The sequence below is a fragment of the Sturnira hondurensis genome, unplaced genomic scaffold, assembly GCF_014824575.4.
Source record: "Sturnira hondurensis isolate 20B ecotype Veracruz unplaced genomic scaffold, ASM1482457v3 Scaffold0002597, whole genome shotgun sequence".
NCBI classification, from domain to species: domain Eukaryota; kingdom Metazoa; phylum Chordata; class Mammalia; order Chiroptera; family Phyllostomidae; genus Sturnira; species Sturnira hondurensis.
The window spans coordinates 7,344,861-7,366,544 of NW_028075228.1; the positions used below are offsets into that span (position 1 = coordinate 7,344,861).

The window sequence follows — 21,684 nt, forward strand, 5'->3', positions numbered from 1 at the left end:
GATGGCATCACTTGGAACTCAAACTACCATGGGCTCCGAGGGGGTCTGCGCAGGAGGCAGCAAGACCTGCCTCCACCTCTCTGTGCCTCCACCTGGGGCACCTGGTTATAACCACAGTGGCTTGCAATTCCCCCAACGTCATGCTTGCCCCTCTAGTCCATCCTCTGTGCAGCTGCTGCCAGAGAGGAATTTGGTCCCTTCCACACTTAAAACCCAACACTCAGAATGAAAACTCCACAAGTGAAACCTCGGCAGAGTTCTGCACCGAAAGCATGGTCCCTGAACAGCAGCATTTGCACAACTGGGAGTCTGTGAGACAAGCAGAGTCTCGGGCCCTGCCCCAGACCTGCTGAATCTGACAGCACAAGTCTGTCCATGGCCAGCCCTCTTCTCCAGCATCACCTTTTGCTATCCCCCCCCCCCCGCCCCTAGCCTTTGCTATAGTCACTTCCTCCCCTGCTGTGGCCCTTCATCTTTAGGATGGAGCAGATCAGCCAAGGAGCTTGCCCGGAAAGCAGACTGGGGGATCCTGAAGCAACTGGTTAAGGACCATAGGTAGAAAAATGTGACTAATGGCAACTCCACCTGCCCTGCCAGGCCTTTGTATCTTCTGTTCTCTCTGCATGGATCACCTCATCCTGTCTCTTACCTTGTTGATAGCTAGAAGGTCTCAACTTAAACATCACCTCCCTGAAGGATCCCTTCCTCACTTTTCCTGAGAGAAGGGGTTCTCAACTCTGGCCATGACCTTGACTTGTCTGGGGAGTTAAAATAAAACAGAAGAATCCAATGCAAGGGCCATCCCAATCCAATCAGAATGCAGTGGGTGGGGCTGTGACATCCCTTTTTCCACTAGATATGGAGATACAACCAGCAGTATGCTGAAAAAGAAAGCCAACTGCCTTGGCTTTTGTAGTGTTGGCCAATTTCCTTGGTGTAAATACTCCTATGATGACCAAATTCAAGCCACCAACGTGCCACTGACTGTGGAATTGGGAAGGGGTGTGCTTCCAAATGGAACAGGGCCCCAGCATATGTGGGTATAACTTAGAATAGTCAAATGTGTAAATTGTAGGTGCAGAGCCTTGTGAGTTTTTACACATTTCCGTCTAATAACCACCCACCAGATCAGGATTCCTCCATCTTGGCACCACTGCCACTTTGGGCCAGAAAATTCTGGTAATTCTCTGATGGGGACTGCTCCGCACCTGGTGACACGTTCAGCAGTGTCCTTGACTCCCACCTGCTAGAGGCCAGCAGCACCCCTCCCTTTGCTCAAGTGGTGGCAACTGAAAAATGTCTCCAGACACTGCCGAGTATCCCCTCGAGGTAAAAGTTGCCCGCAGTTGAGAACCACTGGCCCAGATCAAGATGTGAAATACTTCCAGAAGCCCAGAAGCTTCTCTCATGCTTTTCCATCTAACTCCCCACCCTAAAGGTGGCCACTATTCTGGCTCTATCTCCACAGATTCATTGTGCATGTTCTTGAACTTGAAGGGAAAAGAATCACACTCTACGTATCTTTTGGGTCTGACTTCTTTTATCTACTATTGTGGCTGTGGGTTGGTTGCATGAGTTCATTAATTCTTGCTACTATATACAGTATGGCTTTTGAGAACAGATCATAACTTATTTATCCATTCTCCTGTCGTAGGACATTGGCATTGAGGCAGATTGCAGTTTTGCACTATCAGAAATAATGCAGCAATAAACATCCCTGTACCTATATCTTCTGATTAATATACCAAAAGCTATGAGGAGCTGGATCATAGAGTAGGTGTATGCTCAGTTTTATGCTCTGATTTTTGTAAAGCCTCCCCAGGTGACTCTGATACACAGCCAGAGTTAAGACTCCCTGCCAGAGACCATGTTAATGACGCCTCTGGCTTCTGCCATCACGTTGCTGACCAAACTGTACTGTAACCATCTGCTTACTCACACCCCACCCACTGCTACATCACCTGGTCTGGGAGCACAGGGGTCCCATCCATGGGTGCACTTGCACCTCCAACACCTGGCACTTAATGGGCCCTCACTAAACGAGTACTGAGTGAATGAGAGAAGGAGGCACGCTGGTTCTTGCTGTCCCCAGTCCCCTAACTACAACGGTGTGTGCGTTTCCTCATCCTGGTTCCTTCCACCTCCCTTCCCCTGGGATGGGCACTGGGAGGGAGATTTCCAGCATCCTTTCTGCCCTCCTGCTCCTAAGTCAGGGAAACCCTGCTCCGGGGCACCCTGGCAGGGCTGTGGAGACACAAAGGGAAAACTTGGGTGTGTGGTTTCCTGCTCTGGCCCCTGTCCTGCACCGAGTCCCAGCTCAGTATCCAGGAAGAGGGCCCAAGCAGGCTGGGATGAGCCAGAGGCTTCAGAAGGAAAAAGAGCCTGAGCATGTGTGTGTGTGTGTGTTTGTGTGTGGCCTCCTCTTGCTTTTCCTGCCTCCTGGGGAGGCCTGAGTTTGAAATGTGTGCAGATCAGATCAGCCAGCTCTTGGGCTAGAGTGCATGAGGTCAAGGGCAAGTGACCATCAGTGTACACAGGAAGGCTGGGATGACTATACAGGCCATGCACTACCCTCTGACCACCTTTTTCACTGAAATGTAACATGTTACAGGGTCTCTCACAGGCACTTGGGAGTGATCAGCATGACATCTGCATGTTCTGGCTTCAAGGACACTGTCACCTCTTTCTGAACAGGGAAATGATTCAAGATGGACATGGTCCCTTTGAATAGCAGGGCCTGGGGCTGAGGACATTACAAATGGTCACCCTCCCTTCTCAAGCCATCATAAGAAAATACCCCCTTATTAAGGTTCATTTGTGGCTCTTCCCCCAAGACCTCAAAGTACAGTATTTGTTGTAGAAGCCCCATCTGTACAGGTTTTCAGTGACTCAGAATGTTCTAGTGCCTTTTCTTTAAGGTCTGAAATACATTCCCACTGTATCCCCAGCTCCTTGTTCCTCCCGGAGTTGGGCAGTGTGCCACCTGAATGACAGACAGGGCGGCTGCAGCGATGCCATCTCTACCCTGCACAGCGTATCCTCCACAGTGACCCCAGAGGTCACTGTCGAAAGTTCTACGCAAACTAGTGGCATCTGCGTCACTCCATCCCTGGAGCAATCCTCAATTAAGGCAGAAAGGGAACGGGTAAGTAACCACCCAGCGTCACCATCCCTCAGAGGAACAAAAGACGCGCTCCACACGGTCTCCCAGGACGGCCAGTGGGGATGCACAGGGGCCCACGGTGGTCACTGCTTATGAACACAGGCTCCAGTTTCTACCATCTGTCCTCCTCCCCAGTGCTTTCCGGGCTTACTTCCCTAGTAAGGTTTGTCCCGAAGCCGCGGGGGAAACAAGACAGTGGCCCTGTTGTGCCTGCTTTCCAGTCATGGCTGAATTTTATTGTTTTCACAGTATTGCCTACTATCTGACATGATCCCGCATATTTACTTGTACGTTATCTCCCCCAGCAGAGGACAAGCTCTGAGGGGGAGTCTGTGCTCTCTTTTACCCGCAGCAACAACAGCTATGCCTGGCACACAGTGGGCCCTCAAGATATACACAGGCAAAATCTGTGTTTATGAAGACGGGCGAAGAGGGAGCAAACTTTATAGCCACCACTGGACAGACGCTTGCACACTCACACATGTGGGCACCACACACACCTACATGTGCACTCTTTCACACACAAACACCCCATATGCACACCCACATGTGTGCACATTCCCTCATACATGCACGCACACCCACCCAGGCCCCAATGTGTCACATGTGCCATGTAGTGAGAAATCTCAGAATAAAACTCTTGCCCCTGAAGCCAGGTCAGCACCACTGCCGTGCAGCTGCCAGGGCTCTTTCACAGTGTCTGCTTTTCCAGTGACATGCCTGGGTTCCGGGCCCTGGACTCAGTGAGCACACGTAGCCAACACACTGGAGGCCGGACTGGCGGAGGCTGCTCTACCTCCCATGCTTGGTGAGTCGGCCTCTCACTGTCCCCACCTGGGGTGGCAGTGTGCTCCCACCCAGGCCCTCCCGGTGGTGGTGGTGGTGACTGACCTGTTGATGAACTCTTCATAGCAGGAGTAGATGGCAGCCAGGCACACAGCCACCAGGTTGGGCAGGACCCGGGGGTGAGGGCAGTGCCCTGTGGGGCCATGCATGCTGGAAAAGAACAGAGGACAGGGTGAGGCAGCTGCAGGATGGCGCCCACAGCAGGGAGGTCGGGGGAGACGGGGTACAGCGTGAGGAGGTCACTGGGGGAGCCCTCTGAGCCTTCTGTGGGGAGGTGGCAACGCCAGGATTTGGGTCCTAGCCCTGCCCTGTACAGGCAACAGAGAACTAGGCTCCAGGCCGTGAGCTCCAGGTCCCGGGCATCTGGGATCAAGTGCAGCTGAGCGGCCGTAGCACACTACTTAAACGCGCCACTCTCAGTTTACTTAGTTATAAAATGGGGACAACGGCGGCCCCCTCCCTAATGGGTAACAGTAAACACCCAATTGTCTAATGTGTGGGAAGACTTAGCATACAATGGCCACGTGGCCTGGGAAAGTCACATTTACGGCTGGAGGTTCTGAAATAATTACTGTCAATACCCCATTTTACTCTCAAAAGTGCCCTACTTTGGAAGAAAAATTATTATGGTCCTGCTGACCTAGCATGGGGTCTGGAACACAGTTGCTAAGGCCCCCTTAAACGTAGCCATTGTTATTAATCATGGCTGCCTCAGCTTTCTTATCTGCAAAATGGGGCAGTGTGGGGCCTGGGGATAATACCTGTACCATTCCTGGAAAAACCACTGTGGCCACTGGGACTGAGCCAGGCCCGACCTAAACAATTTTATAAACCTTAACCGGGTACTTGACAGGGGCCCTGCGTCACCCGGACTCTGGGAGAAAGGCACATCGTCTGCTTTGGAAACGCCTGGTGAGCTGCAGGGAAGTTTGCTTGGGAGGCACGTGGCTTCAGAACGGGCCTGGCCAGGCCATTCTGACTCTCTTCACAAATAAGAAGAATCATGACAATGAGTACTGGTACTCCCATCCCGTTTGTGCCTAATTCTTGGTGTTTCTGTGAGTCAGATTGCCAAATCCCTCACATTAACTGGATGGAGTAGGTATTACGATTCTCGTTTATGGAGGAGGAAACTAAGGCACAGAGAAAAATATCTAAAAATCAAAGCAAAACTAACCCCCCCCCCAAACTCCGAAAGGGAGTAAGAACCAGAATATTTGGCTTCCTTTTGGCCAGTGTTGAAAGATAGCTCTTAAAGTCCCCCGTGGGGACTGCCTGAGACCACAGGGGATCGCTTCCTGCGCGCCTGGCACCCACAGCCCAAGGATGTACTCACATTACTCAGAACTATTACTATTCCCTGAGCTCCTCCTGGGCCTCAGGTATTATGCCAGGGACTGCCTCATGTACCCCCTTACGTAATCGCTCAACAACCCCTGTGTGGGGGAAACAGGACCAGAGGTACAGCACCTAACTGGCTCAGTGTCACGCAGCATGTAAGTGCCTCAGACTGCACATGGTCAGGAGGCTCCAGGAGACCCTCACAGAGGAAGAGACGCTCACAGCCTCTGAACATCCGTGGTGCCCCTCTGGGCGTCTGTGGAGCTTGTGGTTCTGGGAGAGAAGGAACGCTGGCTTGCAGGCCAGGGTAGGGAGGGTGCCAGCCGGGAGACCCACCTCTGAATGAACTTCTTCACCACTTCCATCCCCGCATTGAGCTCGTTCAAGGCAAGGATGTACTCCTGAGTAAACAGCCTCAGTCGTGGGCACTTGCCGAAGTCCTGCAGAGAGAACAGAAGAGGAGTTGGGACACACTTGCAGAGCAGGCCAGGAGACTGGTGAGGGGACCCGCTCTGCCTGGAGCCACTGGTGTGAAGACAGTGGGGAGACCCCAGCCATGTCCTCTTTCTAGAAAACACACACATTTTCCCTTCAAACAATTGGCCCCATAATGCTTCGTGCTTACACCCCTTGATGACTGTCGGTAGAGAGCAATGAATGCGTCCTGTCGCAGGGGGTTTCTGGCACACACAGCTCACCCCTGTGGTTGGGTGGCGTCAGCATGGCACACCGTCATGCTCAGAAAACAGCCAAACTGGGGCCTCCCTTCTGCACAGCCGCGAGGGGCCAGCAGATGTGGAGCCAGGCGCCCACGAATGCCTGGGAAGGCTGCAAACTTCCCCTGCAGCCACCCGAGAATTGCGGGCCCCTCCTTTCTATGAGCTATTACCTGCCACCACTCAGAACAGCAAAGTCAGAGGGTGCCCCAACCTGAGGCCATCAATTGAGGGTGCTGCTTTGGGACTTCCTGAGGGCATGAAGGAGGCGAAGGTGGTGTCCTGGACAGACATAATGCCCTGTGTCCCCAACATCTTTGGTGAGTGGATGCCTGCTCCTTCTCTGAAGTGAGAGGGCCGAGGCGGCCCGAAAACCAGACATGGTGCCAGGTGGGATGGTTCCCAGTCCTGGGCTCCTCAGGTTGGCTTCCTCCTCCTCTCAGCTGACCCCGGCCACCCACTGTGTGCCACAATTAAACTTAAGAAGCATTCGATGACTTTAGTTGTCTAAAAAGCCACCCTCACATGGGACCAAAAAGGCAGATGACAACAATGCATGAGCTCAAAAAGGGCTGACTGGACACGTATGGGTGTATACGTGTGTGTGTGGGGAGGGGGTGTGTGTGAAAAATGTGGGTTGTGGGAGGTGTGTGTGTGGAGACAGAACGTAAGACATGAAGTGTAGAAGGTATGTGTGAAGACTGTGTGTGACAGGGGGTGTGGGAGAAAGTGTGTGAGACACAGGACATGAGGAATTGTGTGTGAAAAATTAGTGTAGGAGGAGGGGTGTGTGTGAGACACGTGCAGCGTGGGGTTGTGTAAAATTGTGTGAGAGTGGTGGCCTGGAAGGGAAGGTCCATGTGCTGGGCGGTGAGCGAGTGTGGAGGGGAAGTGGCTGGAGCATGGCTGCTGGTCAGTGCCCAGGCGCAGGCAGGGAGGAGGGGGAGGAGGAGGGGGAGGAGGAGGGGGAGGAATAATCTGTCCAATGTTAGGTAAAGGCCGAGCTCCCAGCCCCAGGGGACAAGACGCTCGTTCCATCTCCATCAGCCAGCTCAGCGCATGGGTGCCTGAATCGCACCTTAGCTGAAACCTAATTAAGGGGCACTGAGCAAGGACAGAGGGACCCTGCCTGCTCCAATGGGTGGTTATTAGAGACAGACATTTTCTCAGCTTCCCCAGTGCAGCGTGTTGATGAGGCAGATGGGGCAGAGCTCAGCTAAGAGTGGAAAGGCTGTTGGCTCCAGGACTTGTCAGAAGAAACACAACGCGGGCGAGAGAAGCCTCAGCTTGGGGGCGGGGGGCTAGTGTCCACTCCCAGGTGTACAGTTAGGGACCTGGAGGCTTCCTTCTGCACATCAAAAGCTGTGAGCTGGGTTTTGAGTAGTCAGGAGGGGAAAGTCACAGTGTGGGCACGAGGTTGACTAGCATGACAGAGGGCAGCCTGGTGATCTCCAGACTCAGCTGTCCCTCCTATTGTCCCACTCAGTGAAGCCCACCGAATAAAAGCAACCTGAATCAGGACTCTAATCTAACACAAAACCAGTGGAGATTCTCATTACGAATCTAACTGACCCAAGGACCCTCATAAAGGCCGGGTAGGACGTACCCCTCCTACCTTATGCACCCCTTATGCATTCACGTCAGGAGGGCAGCAGAAGCCAGAGAGAGCTCAGAAGAAATATACACATGTATGCTTGTATGTGCACGCACATGTATCACATGTGCACATGCTACACACATGCACACACACAGAGCACTGAGCTAGAAGGTGAGGCTCCTGCGTGATGAAACAACTGAAGCTTGACTGTGGTTTCAAATCGAGGGAGACACCCTGAGCACCCTACTCTCCTGGAAGTGAGTGACAGGAAAGCTGTGTGGCCTTGGGCTGCCAGGTCCTCTATGTCCCCACTGGAGAAGGAGGGTTGAAGGAACCGTTCCCTAAGCACCCTCTACCTCTAAGGCTTTATGATGCTGTGAAAACTGCTTCAGCTGAACCCTGCTAACAGTAGTTCCCTTTGCCATTAGACTTCTGGGTAGTCAAGGCCACTTCCTTGGGAATGAACATTATATATGGGCTTCACAGTCTTTTGAAAGTTGGTCGAGGAACATTTTGCCTCTTTGGAAAAGTCAAATATGCTTCCCACGGAAAGCAGGTCAGATCACCCACACTGGAGACCGCAGCCCCCTCTTGCCTCCTCTGCACAACAAGAACACTCCACGGAGTGGTGCGTGGACACAAGGACCATGGTCGTTCTTGGAGACACAGTTTAACATACTGTTGAGAATCTATAGGGGAACCTGCCGAAGGACTGCTTCCATTGGTATCCAATTCTCATTTCTGCCCAAAGAGTAACATTCTTTGAGTCTCTTAACCTCTCTCTACAATTCTGTGTGCTTATTATCCACGAAATCAGAGCATGTGATGTATTTCCAAAAGACACACTCTGGGAATAGGGCGAGCTCAGGAACCCTGGAACAGCACGGTGGTGTATGCTTCTTCCCATTTCCCAAACTCCTCCTTCATGAGAAACACTGCATGCAGGGTGAAGAGAAGTCACTGGTCACACTGTGTGGCAGCCATGTGGCTGGTGGCAGGCTAGGCACACTCACTAACCAGTGACTGCACTCCCCACACCGGCTGAGAGTCCCAGCTCCAAAACGGTGCACCCGGCCCATGGCCAAATACAAAGCTTGAGGAGCTTAAGTTAAATGAGTGACACCCAAGGCCTGCCACCTGGCAGGAGCCACTGGAGGGACTGCGCCCCCTCAGCCGGCGACCAGTGCTCTCCCCACAGTGCGGGTCATTAGCAGTTGCTTTACAGCAGCCCAGGCTGGAGGATCGCAAGGGAAAGTCCTTCAAAAGTAAAGTGAGAATTCAGGCCCGAGGGTCCCTGGTCTCTGCCAGGCCACAACAGAGCTGTAAATTCTGGACTTGCCCTGTAGCTGTTCTGATTTTTATCCAGAAAATTATTACACGGTCAACACTCCAGGCCCATAAAAGTGGCCAAATACAAGGGAGATGTTGTATGGTTAGGCCATGGGAGGCTGCCTGAATTTTGACATTTTCCCCTTTGAAGTCAGGCATCCCCAAAGAACCTTATTAAAGTCTATTGTCTCCCATGAAATACGCAAAGGTGTTCATGTGCCTGGGGAGGCAGGGCCAGGCCAAGCATGCCCCGGGGTGTGGCCCTGACCAGTGGTGAGGGGAGAAGCTCCTTTGCAGAAGAAACTGCAGAACCTTTGCTTTGGACTCTGAAAAGTATGCCCTCTACTCACGCCCCATCCACAGCGGTTTTAAAGTTAACAATCAGAGACCCTTTTCTCCCAAAGGGCTGAAGCCAGAGAGCACCTGTGAAACTATGAAAGCCCAAATCAAGACAGAACCGCCCCTGAACCAAAAAAAAAAAAACAGGGAGTTTCCTTGTTTGTCCTGGAGAAAGCATACAATCGAGTATCCCTCCCCCGTGCTCAGAAAATAAGAAATGCATTCATCCTAAGCAAGAAAGATCTGGGAAGCAGGCAACAATTCAGTTACGGTGTGTGATCACTCGGGGCAGAGCACAGTAAACAGCATTTGGTATTCGTAGAGTGCCGACGTGGTTCAACCGGCAGGGGCTGCCTGGAGCACTGGGTTGAGAGATTCTTAGGTTGCCTCTGAACTCTGCAGGCAGACTGCTGCCATCCATTAATGATGTCTGCCCTGAGCAGGCCAGGGGAGGGATAGCAGTGTCCCACATGCCCACTCCTGTTGACATGGGGGGTAGGGTAGGTAATACTCTTTAGAGGCATGTTGTGCAGGCAGGGAAAGCCACGTCACGAAGTAGGCGGTTTGCAGGCCACCCTTTTTCAGGGTTGTTTTCAACATGCCACATCTTGACGGGGCCCAGGGCAGCGGTCACGGGCACCTCGCACCTGGCTCAGTGGCCCAGCCTGCTCTTTCTCTGCACAGACGCCTGCGTGGCATCGAGGCGCACTTTAGTCTGGACTGGGAGCTGGCCTGGAGGAGCATGTCGGAGCACTGGCCCTGGCTTTGGGCTGCCTGCGCCTCAGCGCCATGGTGCATGCATGGGTTCCCGGAGGTACCCGGGAGCCTTCCTGGTCTCATCTGTAAAGGGAGATCATGGGCTGTCCTAAGGGCTGAGTGACCTTATGCTTGAATGTCACACTGTCAGGCTCTAAAAAGGTGTGAGCAGATGGTAGTTACACTCATCCCTCAGTTCCCGAGTGCAATATGGAGGAAACAACGATCTGCTGCTCCCACGGACTGACCGGAGGACAAAAGGGGCCACACCGACACTAAGTGCCTGGTGCCAGTACATGGGCCATTCAATTCTGCCACTTTTTTAAAAAAAATTAATTAAAGCTCATACTTTATTCAGATTTCTTCTGTGTTTCACTAACATCCTTTACTGTTTCAGGATCCCATCCAGGATACCACGTGACACTCGGGTGTCACGTCTCCTCACGTCCTCTAGGCTGTGGCATTGCCTCAGCCCCGAACAGCTTTGAGGAGCGCTGCCAGGTGTTTGGTGGCAGGCCCCTCCACCAGGGCTGGTCTGATGTCTCCCTCCTGATGAGACTGGGGCTGTGGGCTGCAGAGAGGGAGACCCCAGAGGTGAAGATGGTACAAGCCATTGCCATGGCTGATCCCTGTTGGTACTGGCCTTGAACACCTGGCCAAGGTGGTGGCAATCAGATTTCTTCCCTGTATAGTCACTCTGTTTTCTCTCTCCAACCTGTGCATGCCAGAAAGATGTCCCTAGGGACAGCCCCCAGCAGAGGAGTGAGGAGCTTGTCCTGCTCCCTGAAGATGGAGGACCTTACAGACACGATTTCTGAGTCTACATTCGGGAGACCCATCTCTTCTACCCCAGCCGTGCTATTTTTGTTATTCTTACCTCCTGTGCAAAGATGCTTCCCATTGCCTGCACACAAAGACACAGAACCAAGGGGGACAGGCTATATGAAAACGCAAACTGAAAACCGCATTCCAGCCCCAGTCCCTGGCTATCAGGTGGCCAACCCCACCCACAATGTTTGTGAAAGGGAAAAGTGGGGAAGGCCTTGTGCCCACCTCCTCCAGCTCGGTGGTCTAGGGGTAGGGGGCACTCACCATGTTATGCTTGAGGATTCTCTGGACCACGGGAGTGAACACTTCGATGACCACCATGGACCGGGGCCGCTCTCTGCAGTGCTGGAGAGACAGGAAGGCACAGTCAGCGTGGAGCCTGTGGCCCCTGGCAGGGCTCAGGGGCCGGGAGCTTAGCACTGCTGCCTGGGTTCCCTTGCTGAGTCCTGCTGCCTAGCTGTTTGTTTGTTTGTGGTTAAGAAAAGTGGGCGAGTATGGGATCATTTGTTTGCCTTTTCCTCTGATCTTACAGTCTGAGATTGTTTCAGAGGTACGGAAAGGTATCTCTGCCTGACACGACCCTTCCACAGTGCAGGCAGACTTCTGCAGCACTAAGAGCCCGAGAGCATGGTCTAACAGAGGAGTCTCTCAATAATCAGTGACAGAACACCAGGAGTTCAATGTTTGGACATCAGGATCTTAAAAATTCTGAGACTCTTCAATTGCCGGCTGCGCTAGGCTGCAGCAGTCAGCTGGCAGGCCAAATGCAGCTCTCGAGTTTGTCTGATCTCGTTGACATGGTGTTTTGTTTTCAAATTCAGATCGAAGGGCTTCAGCTGGAGCAGGTAAGGCCCCATCAATCTAAGCCGTGTACAACCTGCCCGGCCTGATGGTGCTGAGCCTTCTAGCCCTGGATGAGGACAGTGCACTTGGGATATTAGAAATCAGAACTTTTCCTCAGATCTTGGGGTGACAGTTTTGAAGTCTGGCAGGAGAGGCGTACCCGGTGTGTCCAGAGAGCTGGCCTGGAGTGGACCCGGTAGAGGAGGTTTGTTCCCCTCAAGCTCCCCACTCTGGAGAGCTTCCTGGAGGGTGAGGCACTGAGACTCTAACTCTGACCCCCAAGGGAGAACGGCCAGGAGGTTCACAGGCCCCTGTAGCCGGACTTTTCCCTCCAACAGCAGGGCAGCCCTCTGTTCCAGGACCAATAGAGAGTCCTATCAGGTAATGTCCAAAAGGTTCATTTGTTCTGCATTACTGTTTTTTTTTTAAATTCTCAACCAAGGATATGTTTATTGATTTGAGAGCGAGAGAAAGAGAAACATCGATGTGAGAGAAACACTGATCAGCGGCCTCCCACACGAGCCCTGACCAGGATGGAACCAGCAACCTGGGTATGTACCCTGACTGGGGATCGAACTGCCACCTCTTTGATGTATAGGACGAGGCTCCGACCACCTGAACCGCCCAACTAGAGCTGTATCACTGGTTTGTAAACTGTGCTACCATTTACTTTGAAGAGGTCCATTGCTCTAGAACGAGTTTATAAACCATGAGACCTGGGAGAAATCCTACGGCTGAAAGGAGAAAGAGAAGCAGGTCTAGAGTCAACTGGACCAAATATTGAGCGAGGAGATAACATGCAGTGACAGGTGGGGGAGCAGCTGGCCATTCTCTCGGGAGCCCATACACTGGGTTATCTGACCTTGCCTGGCTTGGGGGCAAGGAGGTCCATCTTGTCTTCAGGCTCATCAAGCTGTTACTTCTCCCCCTCGTGTGGCCCCAAGGGTGGGACCTGGATACAGCACAGGAGCCCACTACCTGTGTGCGGGCATGCTCCTGAATGCACACACGCACAGGCACAAACTGCACCGTTGGGCGCTCAACCACTTGGACCCACCTTACCTGCTTGGACTGGAAAACACACATTGGTACCTGCCCACATTAACAATGTACCCTGGACACTTGGGGCCAGCAGGCTGGGCCCACCCTCTGTTCCGTGGGTTGCTGAGAAAGGTCTCCTGATGGAGAGATAGGGCCAAGAGGATAACACAATCCCATCTCCCTTAAATTTATGTCACCTGACAACACAGAGAGAGCACACTCCCCGAGGGTGGAGCGGCTGGGGGTGAAGGGCAAGGGGTGGGGGCAGTAAGTATACCCCAGCCCCCTTTCCTCCAGAAACCATTAGGCCTTCCACGTGGCTTTGCCACGCACAGGGGAGGAAAGAGACACAGGAGAGGTGAGTCATCAGGAATGAGACCAGGGAGTGCTGGGAGGCAGCAGACCTGGGCCCTAGTCTTTCCAAGGACAAATCACTACATTAAAAAATCAGACAACAAAGAACAAAACTGAATTGTGTGCTGGTTCAGCCCTGGGGCCGATTCAGGGAACTAGCCGGCAGAGTGAGGGACGCCTGGTCCCCAGTGTGCCCTGGATCTGTTCCCTGTAAATCCCACTGAGAGGCTGGCGCTGTGTCCCTGGAGGCGGGTATCCCTCTCCGTGGCTCCTCCAAGCTAACCTGGCATCCCAACTGCTTTCCCTCCTCAGGAAAGCCCCGGAGCCGGGCCCCCACTGTGGGCCAGCTGGTCCTCAGAAAAGCCCTGGCTAAAAATAACCCAGCTCTGATGTCAGGAGCCTAGAAAATCTGCTATAAACTTCTCCTAAGACAGCCACGAAGACATTTCAAGGAAAACCTGGACACTCCTCCCTGACCCACTGGTTTGGACCCTGGGCTTCAGTTATCACCCGACAGAGAAGGGACTGTAATTTTATGAACAGGGTACTTGGCTTGCCTGCTGGCTGTGTCCAGGACCCTGACCCCAGTTGGTGGGGCCTGGGTTTTCAGCAAATTGTGCCAAGCCAACCCCCAGCACACACACAGAAGCGGGCTGGTCCAGCAGACGCAGCACCGCTGCAGCCACGCCGTACCTTGCAGAAGAATTCACAGAGATCTGGTGGAGGGTGGTTGTTTTCCAGCAGAGGGGCAATTGCCTGGAAGACAATGAACTGAATGTCAGTCGGAATCTAGAAGAATCACCCAGGGGCTGTGTATCTGCACAAGAGGGTGGACTCATGACGGAAGGCATACCTCCTTGTTACCCTCTAGTTTGCCTAAATTTGGGGGGTGCATGGCTCCCTTTGAGAAGTTGATAAAAGCTATGGGCTGCCCCTACCAGAAAAACGCACATACAACATGCATGTAACTCGAGGGGTTTCACAACCTGCTGACACCCCCCCCCGCCCCGGCCCGGACCAACCACCCCTGACTATGAGGCAGGAGCAAGGGTTTCTCGGCCTTGTACTGCTGACACTTGGGGCCAGCTGTTCCTGTGGTGGCAGCTGCCCGGTGCACTGTGGGAAGTCTAGCAGCATCCTTGTTCTCGACCCACTGGATGCCACAGGTGCCGCCTAACCCAGAGGTGACAATCAAAAATGCCTCCAAATATACTTCGTTTGGTATTTAACGTCCCCTGAATACATTTCTCAGGGAGCCTTCTTAAGCCAGCTGGACGATAACCATGGGTTCCACTGTCGTTCCTGTGCCAGTGGCCCATGAACTAAATGGTGTTTGATTCTCCATTTTTCTGTCCCTTTTATAACTTATGCTTTGATAAACTTGCTAAATTTCAAATCAAATAAAAATTTGGAACAACTGAAGAAGTGTGTCCAGACATTGCCAAATGCCCCCAGGGGGACAAAACTGGCCTCACTTGAAAACCGCTGGTGCAAGGGCCTCTCCCAGAGCCCGCACCGCGCCAGCCATCAGCAAGTGTTAGCTGCTGCGTGGTTAGCAGCTATGTGAAGTCCACACTTTCTCCTGTTTGCCACACTGGGCACATGATTAGGAAAGAGAAGACCCAGGACCCAGCAATGAGACTGCCAGGTGGTATGACCTTGGGTGGGCAATGCAACCTCTCTGGGCATTAATCTTCTAGTCCATAAAATGGGGGGAGGAACTAGAGTTACTGATGCACAGGGGTGTCAGGGGGATGTGATGAGAGAAAGCTCTAGAAGCTTTAGTGTTTCAGGCTTGCTTAAGCACACTGCCAAGAGCACAGCATGTCACCAACACCACCACAAGGGGACCGTCTTGGGCTGTGCCGGCACAGCAGCAGGGGGTGCCAGTTTTGCCCGGCTCCCCAGGGGGCTCCGAGTTGGCGCAGTCTCCCCATGACCACCTGCCGCGGCTCAGACCCTGGTGCATGGTTTCACAGGGTCTTCTTCATCTGCCCTCTAGAGCGATGCCCGTGGCTATGTGTAGTGACCTCTCAGTAAGGCCTTCTGCTATTCTCGGGGCACCAGGGAAAGAAAAGTGTGGCTAGACACAAGGAAAAGATGACCCTCGGTGGACTCATTGTGTCGGGGAGGGCACCTAGGTGAAAGATGACGTCACTGGAATGGAGCGAGGTGCTGTAGCACCCACAGCTGGGTTGATAAGAACTGGAGACCAGGCCCAGGGTCATGTTTGTCCATGGCTGTGCACATGCCTATTCAAAATTTACCTGATATGAAATAAAACGATTTTAAATGAAATAAGATTAAGAGTGCAGTCCTTCGGTCCCACTGACCACATTTCAGGTGCTCAACAGTCTCAGGAAGCTTGTGGCTCCTGCTGTGGACAGTGCAGACAGACAACGCTTCCACACTGCAGGGGCTCTCCCGACAGTGAGGTGCAGTGTCCGACCACTGGGGGGGGGCTGTGCTGCCCCTTCCAATGTGCTGGCCTCTTAACACAGGGAGAGGGGAGATCACAGCAGGGACAGTGGGACAGGAGCCTCTGTCTGGCCCATGGCTCTGTTGCTCTGACCCAGCTCTGGGAGGAGGGATCCTGTGAAGGGTGCACCCCGCTGGGCGGAGGCCCTTTATCACACTGAGCCCCTCTTTCCTGGGCCTGAGTCAAGGAATGGAGGAGAGGGAACAAACTAAGCACCCACATGGGCATCAGGCCTGGGTCCCCTGCTTCCACAGAGGCTGTCTCACTTGGTCCTCGTCACAACTGGTTAGGTAAAGCAGTCACTGCTCCCATTTATACAGACAAAGAGACAAAGGGTCAGGGAAGTTAAAAGGCCTGCCTCAGTCACAGAATGATGACAATTTTAAGATGTATGATTAATAAAAAAGCATGTATTTTTGTGGAATTCTTCTATGAGCTGAGCGTGTTAGGGATACTAGCTCCTTTAGCCATTCCCCCCGGCCCCGTAGGAGAGACCTCATTTCACTGCCGAGAAGACTGAGGCTTGGAGAGCCAAGTTAGCTAGCCGAGTGGTTGTCTGATTAAGTAAAAACATTCTTGAGCCAGGAGAGAGAATGTGGGCAGGCCAGTGGTTCTCACCCGGGGTGGCTCTGCCCCCCAGGATGTCGGCGCGCATGGGGCTAGTTCTAACTGTCAGCGTCATGGAGGGGGTCTACTGGCATCCGGTGGGTGGAGGCCAGGGATGCTGCTCAACCTCCCACGGTGACAGGACGCCCCCAGAACAAAGGGTTCTCCACCCCCAAATGTCACCAGTGTCAAAGGTGAGACACCCTGGGGCAGATATGTGCAAAAAGACTGGAAAGAATTTCCAAGACATTTTGTTAAGTAAAAACAGAGAACAACACACCCAGCATGTCATCATTGATGTTAAAAAGAAAAAGCAAAGACACAGCGGAGTCTGTCTGTGTGGCTTTGTCACCACGGGAAACAGCTGACACTGTCTCTGAAGAGGGTGCTGAAATGGGGGAATTATTTTTTTTTTCAGTTAAAATACATTCATGAAATACTTGCAAAATCAAAGCTAATTTTAATAAAATTAAATAAAAGGTAAACATATTCCACTACTTGCCCAAGGTCACAGCTAGTATGAGGTGGGCCCAGGGTCTGCTTTGGCTCTGAACTTGAACCCCCATTCAGCTTTAAACCCACTTTCTTCACCAGCATGGGGAAGGCAGCTGGCATTTGGCCTCCAGGTCCATCCTCACCCAGTGACACTTCAACTGTCACCCACCAACCATCACCTATTGCACGGATGCTAACTCAAATTACTTATAAAAGTGCTTACGAAAAATAAGTACATTAAAAACCACCAAGCCCCACTGGGAGAGGAGAGTTGCCAACAGGTCAAATCAGACAGTATAATTGTTGGAATGAAAGGAGGCCACAGAGGACTTCATGATAATGAACACAGCATCGGGAATAAAGACCACTGAAGGGAGGGCGGGCAGGGGGCTGAAGGCCAGATTCTTCATCAAATCTACATCAAATTCTTCCCTGTTCTCAGGCATCCTCAATAAGCAGGGAAGCCCAACCCAGCCCAATCAAGCGTCAGCCCAGCCAAACTAGCTGGCTAAATGCAGCCCGGATTTCTTGAACAAAAATTTTTTTCCTGGTCTTTTAAAAATGTATGTATATTATTGATTATGGTATGACGATTGAACTCACTTTGCCCCCTTTTCCCCCCTTCCACCCAGCAGCCCCCACTCCCTCAGGCATCCCCAGACGTTTGTTCATATCCGTGGGTCATGCATATAAGTTCTTGGGCTACCAAATTTCTCTCCCAGCCCTGTCCTAAGTCCAAAGCCCTTGCCCCTCCTTTCCAGGGCCAAGGTGCACCGTGGGACCCACAGGGGGTTGGCGGAGGGAGAGGAAGATCCCAACTCCTTCCCTGGCACCCACAGTCCCGTCTGCTCCTCCACTAGCCAGTCTCACGCCTTTGCTTTTACTTGTGCTGGGCTACCTGCATGGACTGCCTTTCCTGGGACTGCTCCTATCTATCTTTTAAGACTGAGTTTGCTCACCTCCTCCGGGAAGCCCTCTGTCATCTTCCTCCCAGCACTCTCCCTGACAGAGGAGGTTAGGTGTCTGTCCTCTGTGCTCCTCTAACACCCAGAACAAATGTCAGCTTCTGACCATGTCATTTTTTGATTATCCGTTGACCTGCCAGGTTCCCCCCAGCACATAGTAAATCCCTCAGTGGCAGCTGTACGTCTACGGAATAGAGACGAGTGTTTGGCACACACCTGCACTCGCATGTCAACAAATGTTCGTTACTTTGTTCAGAACAGTAGACCAGAGAAAGGTGGTGGTGGATGACCTGGGGTGCCCCAGTTGATGCTCCCCTGTTCTGGCCAAAGATGGCAATGGGTGGCCAGGCTGGAAACACAGGGAAAACCTCTGTATTTTTAACAAATACCCACTCAGTTCCTACTATGTACCAGATGCCGTGGTTTGGGCTCCACAGAAGCTGCTACCTTTACTCTCAGCAATAAAAGGCCCAGGGCTTATCTCCTCTGGAGCCGACAGGACCCACCTGGGGTAAGGAGGGTGATTCTCTCCCTTGGGCTAGCTTGGGCCAAGTTGGTGGGCGCCCAAAGCCCTAACTCAGCTCAGAGAGGCTTGGTGTCTGGGATGTTGCCCTTGGTTCAGAGGCTGCAGCCGTGGGACCTCTTGAGCAGGGGAGTGTTCCAGGTCTTTTTCCAGGCTCACAGGCCTCTGCTTCTTGCTTCCATTTCAAGTTCTGCCTCCCTGCTTTCCACTCCCTTATGCTTTATGCTCCAGCAATGCTAAAGTTTCCAAAAACTACCACGATGCTTTAAATCTCTGTTCATATTTTATTTCCTCTCTCTGGAATGATTGTACTCTGTTTTGCCATCTGGCAAACTCCTGTTGATCCTTCAAAACCCAGTGCAGACAGATATCACTGCCCCCAGGACGCCCTCTGGCTTCTTTCCCAGGTGAGTTTATCACTCCACTCTCTACACCACATGCCTCTATTTTTGCAATGATTTCATTTGTCTTCCTTCAATGAAGATGAACTGCTTAGGAGCAGGGGCTGTCTTAGTTATCTGTGGATTCAAAGACACAGCACAGTGCTTGGCACGCAGTGGGTGCAAATTAATTTTTTTCTTCTCCCTAGTGAGAGCCATGTTTCATAGCTGAAAATTAACCCAGAAAGATATTTTGCCCCAAACATGCTCCCAGAAAGTATCACCTCACTTTGCACATCAGAGGGAATTAAGTCCAGGTTCCATCTGTGGATTAACTAGGAGATGGTCTGGGGCAGGAGAGAGACTGGGTTACCTTTCCACTACGGGTTTTGCCTCTGAATGGGTTATGTGGTCTCTGCTATCTCCTGCCTTCAACGCCTTCAGCAGACTCAGGAGGGAGGAAGCAATTAAGACACATTTTCTACAAACCTCAAAGACTGATAATTACATCTCCCCCAAATCAACTGGGGCTCTGAAATGTGCAAAAGCGGGAGGGAGACATGTCTGGCTTGTGAGAGAAGAGAATGCTGAGCAAGGATGACATGGGTGCCTCCAGAATTTTGAGAATAGCTCAAACCCGGGAAGATCTGTGGGCCTGGGCATCGAGCAGAGGACAGAGGGAGAGGGGTGGTCAGAGACTTACCACAATGATGTTTTCATGCTCCTGGGTAGTCAAGTTTGTGTTCTAAAGGATGGAACGCAGAAAGCAGGAAGAAAACAAAACAAAACAAAAAAATCCAAACATTAACAAGATGGAACACTTGTATCTCAAAGGTCTGCTGAGTTTCACAAAGCTCCGGCCTCACGGGCAGAGCACTGTTGTCGCTTTTCCTTAACTACACAGATCAGAAGACCCCGGAAGGCACAGCTGGACAGGAAGTACACCCTAGGGCAGGGGAATCACGTTTCCTAGTTGCTGTTTCGAAGCTTGTGGGCTACGTGACCTTGGACAGATCACTTCTCGGTGAGACTCAGTTTCTTCTTCTGTCAATGGGACCCTCTTCAGGCTGCTGGGAGGGGGTCTATATGCACAGGGCTCAAACCTGTGGTTGGCCCTTGTCATAGTGATGCCACTCGGAAGCCAGAAGAATGGTTCACAGTAAACATGTGAAGAAGACTTAAGTTTTGACTCCATGACAGTCTTAGGAGTGGCGTGTATGTCATCTCAGCAGTTTGCAAACTGGGTTCCTAGGGAACACTGGTGTTCTATGAGTTGGCCCAAGATCCTGTAGCTAATTCAAATGCTAACAGTTAACTTTCAAAAATAATATTAGGTTAAATGGATTAAACTTGCTTAATTTTTAGTGCCTACCCCTCCCCCCACCAATCTGGAATTTTCTTACACAACGGGTAACTGTACTCCCATCCCGTGAGTAAGCAAGTGAGGAAAGCAATGAACACGCAATGAACAAGAAACCACAGGAAAACTCAGAAACAGCCGCCATTGTCTTTTTTTGCTAGTTTCAGGGTGTGTTCCGTTTTGTCTGTCTTGGTGGACGTGGGCTCTCTTTGGTTTCAATTCATATTTTCTAACAGTCACAGATGTTGCTTGAAAGATGCCTCCTCGCTGGACAGTGAACTAGAAAGGCTGACTCGTCTAGAAAAAGCCCCCGGCACCCTCCACCTGGACAAGTTTCAGGGGTATCGGGATAGTCACCATGTTTACAGAGCTGAAGCTGCTGAGCCTGTTTTCACCTGGCTGCCAAGGGATGAAGGTGGACACAGAGCCAGGGTCAGTGTCTGAGCTGCAGGAGTCTCCAGGTTCCCATGGAGAAAGCTGCAATGCTTAGAATCAGGGAACATTCAGGAGGATGTTTTATGGATTCCAATGCCTTTTTTTTGAGGATGTTGCAGTTCGAGTCTCCCACTTAGGGCAGACTATTGCAGGCAAAACCCTGGCTTTGGTCTTTCTTCCCTTTAACTACAAGTTCATATGCTTCAGGCTCTGTATCAGAGCTCTGTAATACCAATCCCACCCATTTCTCTTTCTCATGGAGGTTCTCCCACTGTTTCCTACTATCCCCTCAACAGTGATCTACCTGCGACTCAGAGGTCCAGGTGCTCACCTGGGAACACAGTCAATAGTTGGAGGGTTCCAAAGCCTCTATCCCCAACCATTGAGCCATGGTGCTCAGCCTACACAAATGGCAGTTCCATCTTTCCGGCTCAGTGGAGCCAGCCTGCCCCTCACCGTACTCCGCACCTTTCCAGGAAGAGCCTTCAGTGAGCACAGAGGCCATTTCCTTTGCCAGTCACCGATGGCAGCCCATGCCACTCTGCAGGGACACTTTTCTCCACCAAGGCCATTTTCAACCCTTGGTGGCGAGTGCTCATTAAAAGCCACTGCTTAGAGGGAACACTTGAACCCCAAGCTGATTGGCCACTCCACACGCTCAACTCAACAGAGGCCTGGGAGGTCAGGGGATGCCCACTTCGCTTGGCTGGTGGATGGATGGTCCTTTCTCAGCACTGTTTGCCACCTAACAGCTCTCTCCTCCCCCTCCATCCCTCGGGCTCCTGCCCACCTTCTGGCTGCTTACGTGAGGGCTGGAGCCTCTTAGCAGCAGGCCTCAGAAACAACTTGAGTAAAGAGAACAGATAAAAAATCTAGCCCCATAAAGTCTAAACAAAAAAAGGTGAGGAGGGAGAATGCATTTGCTTTTCCACCCATGCCGTCCAGATGTGTAGCTGCCAGTGTTGAGGCCAAGATCTCAAACATCTCCCAGGACAGTAAAAGTGTGACTGTTTCCCAAACACCCCCTGACTGTGAGGCACAGTGCCAACACCGTTTCTGTGTTAGAGCATCGGCCCTCATGTCTGTGAAATGGGCGCTCATCTGAGCCCCAGCTCACTGACAAAAACTGGGTACCGAGAAGCCCAGGAGCCTGCCCAAGGCCAATTAGCTCCTGAGGACAGAACTAGGTCTTTGTGACTCCACACATTTGCTTCTAACCACTGTCCCACACAGGTGAGTCTCCCCCTCGCTGAAAAGCCTCTACCAATGCAAGTTCATGTCACATCTG

At 52.0% G+C, this 21,684-nt stretch overlaps 1 protein-coding gene across 1 annotated transcript in view; it reads right to left on the minus strand.

The window, feature by feature from the left end:
* Positions 1–21,684, minus strand: part of CMIP (c-Maf inducing protein) — a gene marked incomplete at its 5' end in the record, with an annotated part of 76,557 nt that overhangs the window by 27,748 nt on the left and 27,125 nt on the right. The window contains 5 exons of the mRNA XM_037040326.1: positions 4,055–4,159; positions 5,687–5,790; positions 11,180–11,260; positions 13,847–13,909; positions 19,305–19,346. Coding sequence (XP_036896221.1) covers positions 4,055–4,159; positions 5,687–5,790; positions 11,180–11,260; positions 13,847–13,909; positions 19,305–19,346 — 395 coding nt within the window. The remainder of the gene's footprint in view (positions 1–4,054; positions 4,160–5,686; positions 5,791–11,179; positions 11,261–13,846; positions 13,910–19,304; positions 19,347–21,684) is intronic.